This window comes from Hemicordylus capensis, chromosome 4 (genome assembly GCF_027244095.1).
Source record: "Hemicordylus capensis ecotype Gifberg chromosome 4, rHemCap1.1.pri, whole genome shotgun sequence".
NCBI classification, from domain to species: Eukaryota; Metazoa; Chordata; class Lepidosauria; order Squamata; family Cordylidae; genus Hemicordylus; species Hemicordylus capensis.
Genome location: NC_069660.1, coordinates 31,307,044 through 31,321,545, shown reverse-complemented (window position 1 = coordinate 31,321,545; position 14,502 = coordinate 31,307,044). Strand labels below are relative to the sequence as shown.

At 44.4% G+C, this 14,502-nt stretch overlaps 1 protein-coding gene across 5 annotated transcripts in view; it reads right to left on the bottom strand.

Annotated features, from left to right (window-relative positions):
• The window catches only part of PREX1 (phosphatidylinositol-3,4,5-trisphosphate dependent Rac exchange factor 1), a 338,510-nt gene that overhangs the window by 136,189 nt on the left and 187,819 nt on the right, over positions 1-14,502 (bottom strand). For all 5 annotated transcript variants that reach the window (XM_053247478.1, XM_053247480.1, XM_053247479.1 and 2 more), the window contains 2 exons: positions 13,435-13,568; positions 973-1,088 (listed from right to left, as the gene is read on the bottom strand). In XM_053247478.1, the coding sequence (XP_053103453.1) occupies positions 973-1,088; positions 13,435-13,568 (250 nt within the window). The remainder of the gene's footprint in view (positions 1-972; positions 1,089-13,434; positions 13,569-14,502) is intronic.

The window sequence follows — 14,502 nt, the reverse complement described above, 5'->3', positions numbered from 1 at the left end:
TCTTTCCACCCATACACTGACCCACAAGTAGTACTTGAACTGCAATGCACGCTGATGCCAGGGAAGAATCAGAGGCAGATTCATGTCACAGAGTGGAGGATGGGGGGTGCAGGAGGGAAATGAGGGAAGATTCCATCCATGCCAGTAGCAGAAAAAATGCTTGAATGGGCTTATGAATTACTATGGTTCTATAAAAATGTTTCAAATCATCTAACAGATTTTAAAACAGACTAGTAAGTGAAGCCCAAAGTCATTTGGTGTTATTTATTTAAAATGTTATTTATTTATTTAACATATTTATATGCCACCCAAGACATATGTCCCTGGTTTACAATAAATTTAAATGACAATTTAAGGACATGCAGATGTGCCAAATGCCACTTTTTACAGTTTCCCCCCAGGAAAAGGGACTTCGACTTCTCTTGGACATGATGTCATTTTTGAATTACTGAGAGTGTTAAAAATCTGTTCAGAAAAATAACAGCTAAAATCGGCTGGTTATATTCAGAATTTTCTCTAAAAATTAAAATTAAAATGTTTTAAACCTTCCCCCCAGCATATCCTGAAAGTACTCCAATTCAAGAATGAATGTAGTTCATTCAGCTAATTTCAGTGGCTGAAATTTTGTGTATTCAAAATTTGGTATCTGTAGCTAATTGGGAAGTATGACTCTGCTGCACAAACACAACCATCAATTCTTCAAAATATATAATTTGTTTGTTTGTTTGTTTATTCAATTTCTATATCGCCCTTCCAAAAATGGCTCAGGGGGGTTTACGCAGAGTAATAATAAATAAATAAGAAGGATCCCTGTCCCCAAAGGGCTCACAATAAAGAACACATGAATAATCTTAATATACAGTATATTAAAATATATTTTCAAAGCGAAAGAGAGACGAGGCTAATCATTGTGCCTATTGTACCTTAGCTAAGAGTGTTCTCCCTTTGAGCAGAGATTATTTGGTCCCTTACCTGTCCCATCTTCTACATTCTCAACCTCCATGACTTCGGTGTTTATTCGGCCCCTGAAGATGTAAAGGGATCCATTGATCGACTTGGTGCGCTTAGATGTCTTTTTCCCAGCAACTCTGTAATTTGGGAAAGTGTGGGCAAGTGTTATTTGACGCCCCAAAAGAATTCTTTATTATCTGAATATTAGAATGCTTTTTAATATCTTAGTAGTACCTTTCCAACATGACAAAAAAGTCGTCCCCCTTACTGTGCCCCATGACTGCGGGACTTGCTAGCTTGAGCCCTGTAAGCATATTTCACCCCACTTACTCCTTGCCCCCTGTGAGATGTACAATATGCCAACTCAAACCTAACACAGCCCATCAGTCATTTATGATGACTGAATAGGGAAAGCTACTTTGCAAAAACAGAAAGGCTGTCAAACACCTGGCAGGCCACTTTTCTATGCTGGCAGGTTGGGTTCAACTTCTTGGGTCACACATTGTGCGGATTCTGCAGGAAAAAAGCATCCAGGCCTCACAGTTTGCTCTATGCATTCAAGCTCGTCCCTAGGCGGGTGTGGGGCTGGGGGCGAATCAGCATGTGCGGGGGCCTCCTTAACTTTTTCCGCCGCTGCCGGGAGCCACGGTAGGTGTGCAGGCAGTCTCGCTGAGCGAGTAGAGCAGGCTGCTCGCTGCCTCAGCCACTGCTCTCCTCCCCCCGCCCCCCATGTCAGAGATTAGCGTGGGACTTTCTACATGCACAGCATATGCTTTGAATTAGAGCTGCTCCTTTTAAGTACAATCCAGCATGTTTACATATATGTAACAAACCATGGGATTCAAACCAAGGATTCTGGCAAGGCAACCCAGATGTCACACAGCCCTATCCTATGCAGAATTAGGCCAACCTAAACAACAAGCATAGGCAGTTACTGCCCAACTCTGCATGGGAATGCTACTTCAATCTCTGCACCAACCTCTGGTGTATCAGATGTGCTGTCAAAAGCAGATGGTGGGAAGAGAGAAGCTGGAACCCACAGCCCCTTCCACAGTACTATCCATAGTAATGTCATTCATGAGCAAAGGGGCAAGGCTCACTTATTGTCAGGTTTCAAAACACTCCTAAGAAAATATATACGCTATAAAGGAGCCATTATTATTCTTAGCCTTCTTCTATGCAGTTTCAGTTGTGAAGTTTTTGCAAGCTAATGCCCTCAATCTCCAACGCCACCTCCTCTCTCTGGCACGGACAATGGCCACCTTCAGTCCAGCCCCCTTTTCACTCTGGGCAGGCCCTTGAGGAAAATTCTTCGGCCACCGCTAATTACACTTCCTCTTGCCTCCTCGCTGTCCCGATGCATCGTGGTGGTTGTAGTTCTCTGAGGTGCTTTGTGCGTGTGCTAAGGACTGCTCCCCCTGGGTGCGGGCAGCGGCTGGGTTGGAGTGTGTCACAGGGGTGTCATGTCAGCTAGTTGCCCAGGATTAAGAAGGTGAGAGGGGTTAGGGGTTGGGCTACTGTGTTATGACACCCAAGAGTCTCCCCCCCTGCCCCCGGCCTCTCTGGCAGGTGTGCATCACAAACGAAGCTGCAGAGTGAGCAGCTACTTGCTGCTTGCGCTGCCGTCGGTGTAGGAGAGCTGAAAAGCAGGGAGGGGTGGGCAAGACCATGGAGAACTTCAGGAGTCTGTGCTATCCAGGAGCAGACAGGGATCCAATGAAGGGGTTTAAGGAGGAGCTTGACATGATGACAGAGGTGAATCTGACAGGGGCAATCGCACCCGTCACCCCGCCTTAAGGATGGGTCTGTATGCATTGTTTATATTTAATGACTGGCATCCTCACTAATGAAGCATGCATGTGTCGAGGGACAGCAAGGGCGCAACAAGAGCCCTTGTGCAATTCCCATGCCTCCGTCTGTGCACTGCTGCACAAGAGCCATTAGATTTCCAAGCACTCCCTGCACTCCAGAAGGGAGGGCTAAGATCAGAAACACATTGCTGTCCCTCAGTGGCCCCATACCCGATCCTCCCTCAGCAATGGGTTTCTGATCTTAGAGAGCCAAGAGCATTAGAGGTTGCTGGCAGCCGACGGACAAGTTCCTGCTTGCGACCCCCACTCCACTGCAAATGGATATGTGCACTAGTGCATGCATCCTAGCCACGCCCTAGCCACGCACACATCCTAGCCACATCCTAGCCACGCCCCCTGCACTGGCATCAGATGTAGTGGGTGTGACCAGTGTTGGGAGACAACACAGGACAATATCCACCATATTGTTCTTTTTCGTTCTTTTTCCTAGGTGGAATAAGCCACAGAACTTCACTTACGGGATCCAGAACACAGGTCAATATTACATAATGTTTCAATGATTAATACACAAGTCCCCAGCTGTCTATTGATGCTGATGATGTCACAAAATAAAGTCAGTTTATTGATGATCAACATGGTGGGCCTCCTACACATTTCTTTCTTTATGTATGTTTTAAAAAAACTGAACAATTTTTGCAAGAAATCATCTTTAAAATTAGTTTTCTAGATTGTTGTACAGTCCTTGGAATACTATGGCAGGAAAGCATTTTAAAAGAAACTTTTATTATTTAGTGACCATCATCATCTTTAAGAGTTCCTTAAAAAAAAAAGTCCATATGCCTTTCTTAGCTTTCTAGAGTAAAAGCTGGAATAAACTAATATTACATATTTTAAATGTTTATGAACTTCCATGCTGCATAAACTGTGGGGTTTTTTATAACCATTCTGAGCAATCCTGCTTACCAACTAATTTAGTATGGCCAGAAGTGAACAGTTATTACTGAATTCTTTTTTTTCTTTTTTTTTAAAAGCAGTGCAAAGCTGGAACTGATTGATTAATAATGTCACCAACGCAACCTCAAAATAAAGGAAAGTAGCTGGTACCATACATCTTGCTTTACATCTAGCTGACATGAGGGACAATAGGTCTGCTCTGCTAAAACCCTCCGAGTGCCAACTGAAGATATATTTAGCTCTTTGTGGCTATGCAACCACTTAATTACAAATGCATCGATCCCCTCCCCTCATTATGCATGCAGACTCTGTTGGGCCACATGTCAATAAAACCTTTGCCATGTTGTCAGTTCTGAACAGCACAAAATTCTTTCGCTTCCTAAGGTTTAGTGCCCATAAGGCTTTCTCCTAGGACCTTTCTTTGCCTGGAGATGGAAATAGTCAAGATTGTCAGAAGAGCTCTCGCAAAGATATGGCCGGATTCCTCCTGATTTGGGTATAAAACTTCTTGTCTCCTTCAATTTTGACGAAAAGCATTAAAAGAAGTTGTAGGTTAGATGATGCCTTAGTGGCCCAGAGAAAGAGCCACCATTGCGTGAATGGGTTCAAAGAACTCGGGCTGCTGCTCTTCAGGGGCTGCGCCTTGCGCCCCAGCCACACCCCCTGCATCTGATGCCAGATGTGGGGGCTGTGGTTTAGCACTTTTAAAGGCAGGAAGAGGTGCTCCGGCTGCACTGCAAACGCAGTGCTGGCCGATTTTGCTAAAGTAGGCAAGCTAAACTATGCCCCCAGCATCTGATGTCAGATGCAGGAGGTATGGCTAACCTTCACCCCCTGCATCTGGGGGGGCGGGGCTGGGGGGGGCGCAGTGGCAGGCTGAACCCAGGCCACCGCTGGCCTCCTTCAGCCACTGTAATGGCCTTTAGCATAGGGGTGGGTGGGTGGGGAGGGAATCATCGTAATGGAATATAACAATAGAATATAACAGTTTCAAAGTGAGACCAATAAATAAAGACCTCATTGGTCTCATTTTGAAAGACAGTTTTTACCTGTTGATCATTTATATTTGAAATATAGTATATAGCACTTTGTATATTATATTTTAGGATTATAGTACATCACAGCTTATATTCCACTGTGATGATCTTTTTCTCATATAGATGTTTAGAGCAATGGTTTTATGATTTGTAAGTGTAATATATTAAACAAATATTTCATATACTGGGTATAGTCTTTTTAGTGGATGCAGGGTTTTGGTTTGTTTACAGTTACTACACAGTGAACCCTTCTAAGTTAGTTTGTTGCTTGTTGTCTTTAGCATAGGTGCTCACAAAAGTTTGTGTGTTAAGACACTTATCCCGTTTCCCAAAATTCTTAAGCCCCATAGGGGGGCTCCCTCCTCCAGCCAGCTAACAGATTCCAACATCCCAATTCTTCCATACAGCCTGTCAACTCAGCTAGTTTTACTCAGTTCCCAGAGATTTCTTTCTGTGTGGCTTCTCTCTGTCTAACAAATATACTTTCAGAAAGGCTATGGAAGACCTCTGTGCCATCTTAAAGGCTAACAGATTTGTCGGGAACAGAAGCGTAGCAAGGTTGGGGTGGGCCCAGAGACAAGATTTTAAAATGCCCCCCCCCCCGAAGCTCAGCTCATGAAATAAAGAAATCTTAAATGAGTATGAATAGTGGTAACAAAAAGCATAGTAAAATCTATCTATCTATCTATATGTATATCTATTGATCGATCGATCGATAGACAGAACGTCATCCTACATTATTTTTAAAAAGGTTTTGTAAATTGTGCAAGTCATTTAATGGTACTAGAGAAAGACATGCTCTTCTGGTAGTTCCAGGTCTTAACACTCACATCAGTTTCGGAGGATGAATACAACTGAACCAAGCCCGGGCGGGTACACGGCTAGGGGAGTCAGACATGTGACTTGCCTCTGCGGGGGCCCGCCAAGGCAGTTGGCCCCCAGACAACTGTCTCCCCTTCCCCTATTATAGTTACGGCCCTGGTCGGGAATGAGCTAGAGCCCTCTTTTGCAACTGTCTGGCGTAGTCTGGAAATGGTAGGCAGGAATGTATGGGGACAGGAAAAAATTGCTCTATGCAGCAGCAAAAAAAGGGCAGGTGATTACAATGTATTTGATAATCAGGAGTGCCTCAATCTGGTTGAGTCAAGAGCACAGATGAATGCAGCGCGATGATTAATTCATCCAGAGTTAAGTGTCTTTGCTAATGAACTCTTTCAACTACTTTGCATACCAACCTCCCTCTGAACTCTTTTTCAGTACAGTGACTCTAAGGTCAACCATGGAATATCCTGCAAGATTGATATACTCCCGCTCTAGTTTCTGAAGGCTGCTATCTGTATCTGTTTAGGACCTAAAAAAGCATATCCAGTGATCTGCAAATCCACCTGGGTTCTATCAGGGATTCGGCTTGGAAAACTAAACTATTTTCTCGAAAAGAGCATTGCCTTTCCCAATCCTCATATTATCAGGAGTGCAATGGGGTTTCCAAATGAGCAAGCCTCCAGCATAGTCCTGTGTGAGCTCCCAAATGCCCCTGTTGCCCCCTTCACTTACTAGGCCTGGCAGTGGCTGCAATGGCAGTGAAGGAGCAGAGAAGCACCCACCACCACCCCCTGGCCCTTGGAATGTTAGCATCACACACATCAGGGACCCTGAGAAATGTAGCTTTCCAGATACAGATTTTTTTCCCCAGATTGGGGGCAGAAAGTTGTTAATTATTTAGTGAAATATTATATTTGCACAACTGTGGAAGGTGGCATTTGGATTTTCCACCTCGAAACACTGAAATGTCTTGGGCTGTCTCTTCCAGAAAACACTGAGTCAATTGGCCTGTCCTGGCACATGATCCTCCACTCATAAGGTTCCCCATAAATTTATCTACATAATCTAGATCACAAGTGTCACAAACGGATGCCAAGAAAAAACACAAGGTGCGCTGATCAAGATATCTACAGAGCACACAAAGCAACAGGTCTCCTAATGAAATGTTAGATGACCCTGTATATTACAAGGAAAAGTTAGTGTACAGGAAGATACCTAGGATTCCAGCTCTCCAGAGATATTTATTTCCAGTTGCTTTGACCAAAATAGTGTGCATGCCTGTGCAATTGTATGTGTTCTGAAATGGATGGGGCAAGCTAGAGCAGTCCTATTTTTGTTTATTATTTACTTATGGAGTCTTATTTATACATGTTGAAGCCTAAAACTGTTATCCTCCCACCAAACTTCACTCGGTGTTTGGATCTAAAGACTGCCAACTCCTCCAACATAAACAAGTCAGCTGGGTGACATTTAAATTCTGTGACATTGAAGGGAGTTAGTGGGGACCACCTGCTATGACCCCAAATAAAAGAGGTGATTGAGTGGAGACAATTTCCAGCTGGAAACAGATGCTATAGAGCTCTTCTTAGAACACATGTAGGAAGGGTTTTTGAAAAACAAGCTAATTTTCCCCTGATGAAGAGCTGCAATAATTTGTTAACAAGAACTGCTTTCTTTCCTCAGCCTGCTTTACTTTATTTATTCTGTTTATTCAAAGTTTTGTTGTTGCAGAAAATATTTGCAAAGTAAAAATTACAGGGGAAGAACAGCAGAGGTCACAGGGTTTTTATTTATTTTATTCCACACTTCTCTCCAATAACTCAGGGGAGCACCGTGAGCTCCTCGCGGGTCACAGAGCAGCACCTTCAGAAGGTGGAGCAAAAGAAGCAAGTGGTGAGGCAGGGCCCAGCAGCTTGGAGAGTTGACAAATCTGCAGGCAGCACGGTGGCACACCTGCAGCAGGGCAAGCAGGAAACAGGTAAGCCAGAGCTGGGAGGTGAGGGCCTGCCTTCCATTAAAGATGTAGGTACCATGACCAGAGATAGGAACATAGGAAGCTGACATATTGTCTACACAGACTGGCAGCGGCTTCTCCAAGGTTGCAGGAAGGAGTCTCTCTCAGCCATGGCTTGGAGATGACAGGGAGGGAACTTGGAGCCTCAGATGCTCTTCTCAGAACAACCTCATCCCCTAAGGGGAATATCTTACAGTGCTCACACTTCTAGTCTCTCATCCAAATACAAACCAGGGTGGACCCTGCTTAGCAGAGGGGACTATTCATGCTTGCTAGCCCAAGACCAGCTCTCTTTCCTGACCAGCTCTCCTCTCCTTAGGGGCATATCCTGAAGAGACTGTGACCAGAAGGTAGGACACCAGGCTTTCCCATGAGGGCTGTCCCACTTGCCTTGGAGGGTCGTGGGTGGCCAGCTGTCAAGCAATGAGCCAGTGGGATCCAGGCAAGGTTGGAATCAAAATGATGCTACAACCCTGCAGATGTACAATTGAAATAGTTAAAGTTACTTTGGTACCTCAGTTGGTCCTTGGGAAGGATGAAATTTGTCCCCCACAATGTCAAACTACCCCCTTGGGGTCCTGAGCATATATGGTGCCCCCACATTTTATCCTCACAACCACCCTCTAAGGTAGGTTAGGCTGAGAGAGAAGTTTCACAGCTGAATGGGAATTTGAACCTGGGTCTCTCAAGTCCAAGTCTGCCATTCTAGCCACTGCAATGAACATCTCGCCATCATGACAGGGTCTGAAATCATTGTTTAAGGAAGTTTGAACCAATTCAATAAACTGCTAAGAAAAATGGGGAAACAAAACACAACTTCAACCAGTCTATGGGTTGGACCTAGTTCCTGTTGAGGGAAAACCACAGGCAAAGGGAAGGAGGGTGGGGCAAAGGCAGAAGCAATCCATAGCCAGGAAGGTAGAGCCAGAGCAGAGCCTCCTAGCTGCTGAGATCAGCAAGCAAAAGCCTAACCTGGAAGAATTCACAGGGATCAGAGAGATACTATGTGATCTTGCTGATGTGGCTATATACAGCTTTCCAGGTATAAAGGAAACTGCCTTGTACAAAGTCCAGCCATTGGTTCATCTACCTCAATATTGTCTACAATTCAGGCCTGCTCAACCTTGGCCCCCCAGCTGTTTTTGGACTACAACTCCCATAATCCCTGGGCACAGCGGCCAATAGCCAGGGGTTATGGGAATTGTGGGCCAACATCTGCAGGAGGGCCAAAGTTGAGCAGGTCTGGTCTACATAGATTGGCAGTGGACTTCAGGGGCTTGCAAATAGAAGCCCTTGTTATCCCTGCTCAGTTGGCAAAGAGGCACCTTTTAATGTGGTGATTCTCTTTATTTAACAGGGGGAGAGCAACCAGCCCTATCCACCCCCAGCACAGTTCTTCCAGTGATTGTTGCTGGTGTCTGTCTTATGTTTCTTTTTAGATTGTGAGCCCTTTGGGGACAGGGATCCATCTTATTTATTTGTTATTTCTCTGTGTAAACTGCCCCAAGCCATTTCTGGAAGGGTGGTATAGAAACTGAATAAATATAAATAAATATTCTCCCTACCTGGAGACAGCAGGAATTGAACCTAATCCCTTCTGCATGCGAAGTAGGTGCTCTAGCACTGAGCTACAATCTTTTCCCAAGGCAGAATCCCTTCTTAACTTGCCTTCTGTCATCAGTTCAAGATGATCCTTCATAGGCTAGAGTCCCAACACCACTTCACTAACCTGTTAAAACCTGTTTACTAACCTCACTGACCTCTTAAATGCATCTGGTGCTCCAGAAACAAAATACCAGCATGGGTGCCATTTCTCAGCCTCATTACCAGCATGGTACCCAAATCTTGAAGAATATAACAGGGTGAACCAAGCTTTGTAACCCAAAACAAAGTGTAAAGCAGTGGAATAATCCATCGGCAGGTTCTGTCCTATCCAAATCATACTGCCAATCTGTAAGCTGAGACCCTGATGCCCATAATTCTGAGGCCCCTTCCAAGTGTACTCTTGTAAGCATTCCCAAGTGTACACTGGTGCAGTATGTGTGTGAAAACCATATTACAAAGGGCAGGAGCAATTACTTGAGTCTTCCCCACCCAGAACTTGCCTGCCCTCCATCCCAGATGATTGAACTGGAAATACCCATGTGTCTGGTTACTGCCATGTGTGCTTGATATTCACACGCATTCCACAGTCCCATGGGATCACACTGTGGGCAAGTGGCTCTCACAGCAATGCGGTTATATGTGAAAGAGACTTCATAGTTGGACATTTCAGGGATGACAAATAGGTTTAGTGTTGCAAGAAGAGTTAAAACCAGCCGAAGTGAATTCATAAGTTTTCTCCTGCTGTGGGGAAAGCTGCATCTCATTAATGGAATGTAAAACTGTATCTCAATGCTGTATTCCATTAGTATGTCGAGGCCCACAGCTGGCCAGTTACTACAAGTGGGTAGATACACATTTCCATTCTGGACCAGAATTTAAATAGCAGACAGACAGAAGAGCCATCCAAAATTATAGTAGCTTTGACAAGTCTAAATATATCTTTAATATTAGGCAACACGCTGCAGACTCCTCTAGTTTTTCATGAGCATCAGATTCCGGAGAACTTTGGACAGTGCTTGCTGCAGTTATAAGAGAAACATAAACAGATCCTTCAGGGAACTGAAAGTGTCAGCGCTGCCTAAACCAACTCCAAGCCAAACTGTAGAAAAATGGCTCAGCAATGCCTGCTCTGAACAAACAAGAGGACTCTCTCAAAGGCAGCAGAACATTTTGTTTCCTAAAACTTAATGTTCTGGGAAAACTGCCTGCAGAAAGGGAGGAGTTCTATTAGTCCAAACTACAGACAGAACCAGAACGAATCAAACAGAGTGCAAGAGGGAGAGCGAGTGCAAGAGGGAGAGGGAGCGATAGAGAGATTGCAAACAGGTTGCTGTACAACTAGAAAGAGTTCAGGAGTGATCTGTAATGAAGCAGGGTGCTTATGGGTCAGCAGAGTGAGTGCCACTTAGCCTAGAGGAATGCAAAAATAAAATCAAGATTTAGGAGATGGGGTGAAAACTTTAGAATGAAGGACATGCTGAGAAAAGAGAAAATACTAAAACTGAGTGACTTGTCAGAAACTATCTTTGCTTCTTGCAGCAAAGGTTTTGTTGATAAAAGTGACTGCTGGACTCAGGCGTATCCTGCACCTTTCAAAAGAAATGTGGAGGTCATACTTGGCAGCGGGCAGGAAGTGAAGACAAGCCAAAGATAATTGCTTTTGCAAATCACTAAACCGTTCTCCCCCCGCCCCCCTTCTGTTTAACTACTTACGTTTTCATCCTTTCACGTTCATTTTCTTTGCCTAAGGTATTTTCACGCCACACTTGGAAAAGCCTCAACATTATCATTGGCAACATGCCCTGCTTCAGATTGTTCCTGCAGACCCACCTGTTCAGGGAAGGCTTGCAGCTGTAAGACTGCACTTCCAGCATAGTGCTGGTTCTGCACTGCATCAGCTCTTGTCATTCTAACAGCAGGCTCTGCGGTCTCTCTCAGCTTCTTAGGGACTCAGGAAGCTGCCTTATACTGAGTCAGATCATTGGTCCACTTAGCTCAGTATTATCTACAGAGACTAGCAGCAGTTCTCCAAGGTTTCAGGCAGGAGTCTTGCTCAGCCCCACCTAAAGATGCCAAAGATTGAACCGGAGACCCTCTGCAGATGTTCTGCCACTGAATAATGGCCCCATCCCCTAAGGGGAATATTTTACAGCAGACAGCACTCACATGTAGTCACTCATCTCAATGCAAACCAAGGTGGACTCTGCTTAGCAAAAGCAACAATTCATGCTCGCTACCAGAAGACCAGCTCTCCTTTCACTTTTTCTCCTCGTACCTCCATCCATTGGATGAGGTAGATGAGGCCCTTTTAAAAAGGCAATGAGGCCCTTTAAAAAAAAAAGAGAGAGATGCCCTCTCTTCCCTTACCAGAGACCCCATAAAACATTTGAGTACCCATGAGAGAAAATTCACCTGACAATCTTCCATGGAGATAAAAATATAATTAATAAACTAATCAACGATTTACAGCCCATTAATGCTACCCCACAATCTGCTGATGGAGGTGACCTCTTCATCAGTCTAATGGCCATGGTTTGACCTCTCTTGAAACAGTGGCTGATATCCTAATGAAGCACACACATAAGGAAGAACTGCAAGGACATGCCGGGAACTCTCACACAATTCCTCCAGTCCCCCTGCGCATGCGCTGTTGCACAACAGACATTTCCATTAAAGGTCAGAGCACTGCCTATGCTCTAGAAGCAGCCTGCAAGATCAGCATGTTGCAGGTGTGTGTGTTTGTGTATTCATGTTCAGGAAGCGCAATGCTGGTCTGTTCCACTGATCCTTTCTTATCATTTACACAGAAATACAGCTGTAAGCTGCAATACTGACAGTGCAGGGAGACAATGGGAATCGCATCTCCCTCCACCCCCCACCCCAAAGGCTTCCACAAGCTACCTTGACATGTTTCTTCTGGGATTTTATAGTGTTCAAGTGCTTTATAAGGACCTTTAAAGTCCCTCCTCTGCTACCCTCAATGCCTGGAATGAAACTGAACACCACGGGCTGACAGCAGCCTAACTGGTACTATGGCGGGAGTGGGGCGCTCCGGGCTCAATGGAGGAAGAGTGGGATATATGTGTAAAAAATAAAAAATAAAACATGAGCTGAACTCCCCTTCCCTCTGAAGCTCACTGTTAAGGTTAAGTGTGCCGTCAAGTCGGTGTCGACTCCTGGCGTCCACAGAGCCCTGTGGTTTTTCTTTGGAGGAATACAGGAGGGGTTTACCATTACCATCTCCCGTGCAGTATGAGATGACGCCTTTCAGCATCTTCCTATATCGCTGCTGATATATAGGTGTTTCCCATAGTCTGGTTCCCATAGATATAGGTGTTTCCCATAGAAACATAACAGCGGGGATTCAAACCAGCAACCTCATGCTTGCTAGGCAAGTCATTTCCTGCTGCACCACCTAAAAATACATTCCCGAGGGCTGTGAAATCCTCTGGGACATGTTTTCAGGAGGCACAGTGGGCTTGGGAGGAAAGGAGAGATCGATGAAAATTGCCCCTACCCGGCAGCAGCAGCACAGAGCTGAAGCACCAGCACTGTGTTAGGCTGGATGTCAGCCAGTGAATAATTTCATTCTTACTTTAGTTACACTAAGTGGAGCTCAAATTGTTGTTTGTCTCCGAACACAGGTGACATTTGGAGAAACTGTCTGTTTGGATGCTGTTGCTCCAGACTTTGGCTTGTGACTAATTAAATTTTGATGCAAGTGCCCTTATTGAAAGTGAAGTGTTCCGTCTCTTGGGAGCTCCAGTACACATCGATAGGGAGCAGGGTCATGTCCCTCCTGCCCCAGATAGGGCTCACTGGCCACTACTGACATATACCTTTATATTTTGAATTATATGTATATAATTTGAGGTGACTTTTAATTTATATTCATTTCTGTGCTATTATAGTGGATGCTGCCTTCTGTCTTCTTTTGTTTGTTTTTAGATTTTGTTTCAAATCTTTTATTTTATAGGTTTTGTTTTAGATTGCGGTAAGCTCCCTTTTACATATTCAAAAATATCCTCCTTTGCAGTTCATTATATGGAACCTGGATACAACACTATTGCTTTTGAAGCAGAACTTGCATGACTATCCCGCAAAGGCTAAATATGACACATTTTGAACTAGTCATCAAGATAAGCCCTTAGAAGGGATTGCCAGAAACTTATTTCCAAATTCTGTTTTGTTTTTTAGAAATCTGTGAAACTTGGAAACTGACAGAGATAGGTGGGCTCACCTGGATTTCCGCTTGCAGTAGACCAGAAGGTTGTCGAAAAGAAAGAATGTTCTCTCCTGGATGTTTCCTGCTGAGATTTTTAACAAGGTACCTTGGAGCAGGAGCTGGGTGCAGATGTCTGTCAAGTTAGATCCCTAGAGCACAAAATGACAATTTCATCAATCTATTCTCTAATTGAGGCTGCAATCAGCATTCCCACTTAGCACTTATATATATGCTTAGCACATCCACCTCTCAGAACAGACGTTTGACTGCGAGGTGACATTCTTACCAGATAGAAAAGGTCTTTGTTGCTTCTCAATAACCATCAAACCAATAACCATCATAACCATTCTTCAGTTTTTAAGAAGCTAGGTGTGTGTGTGTGTGTGTGTGTGTGTGTGTGTGTGTGTGTGTGTGTACACATGGCAACTTTGAAGCTTGTGTTACACATTAAAATTATTGTTACATAATAATGCTTTTGAGTGTGTAAAAGCCCTTCATATGGATTGTCTTGCTGAAAGACAAGTAGATGTTGGCTGACATCCTAACAAAGTGTTGGCACTCCATGAAATGCATCAGTGCTGTGGACAGGATCAATTAACTCAATTCTGGCACTCACAAATTTCAACTACCTCTCCTTCCCCTGGAGGTCCTCTGTGTCACCTGAAAATATGTCCCTTCGGGTCACAAAGGCCTCAGGGATATAATAATTAATTAACTAACTAACAACAATAACTTTATTTGTTATCTGCCCCATAACAAATTGCTCTTGTCTGGCTCACAACAAACAATAGGAATGTGTACAAACTGCGGTTCGAGCACAGTTCAGCATGTGTCCCAAGAATCCCTGCCCAGTGCCAACATACAAATGGCACATTTGAGGGCGCCATGTGCATGGTCAGCAACACCATGGGGATTCTTGGGATGTGTGCTGTCCCAGCAGGAGGCTGCATAAGGAGGCAGACAGCAGGTAAGGACCTGCTCTCCTCTTTCTTAAAGCTCCCAGTCCTTGCTTCCAAACTGTGCTTGAACCATAGTTCAAACTGTGGTTCGTGCAAATCCCTAACATACAATAATAAAACAAAA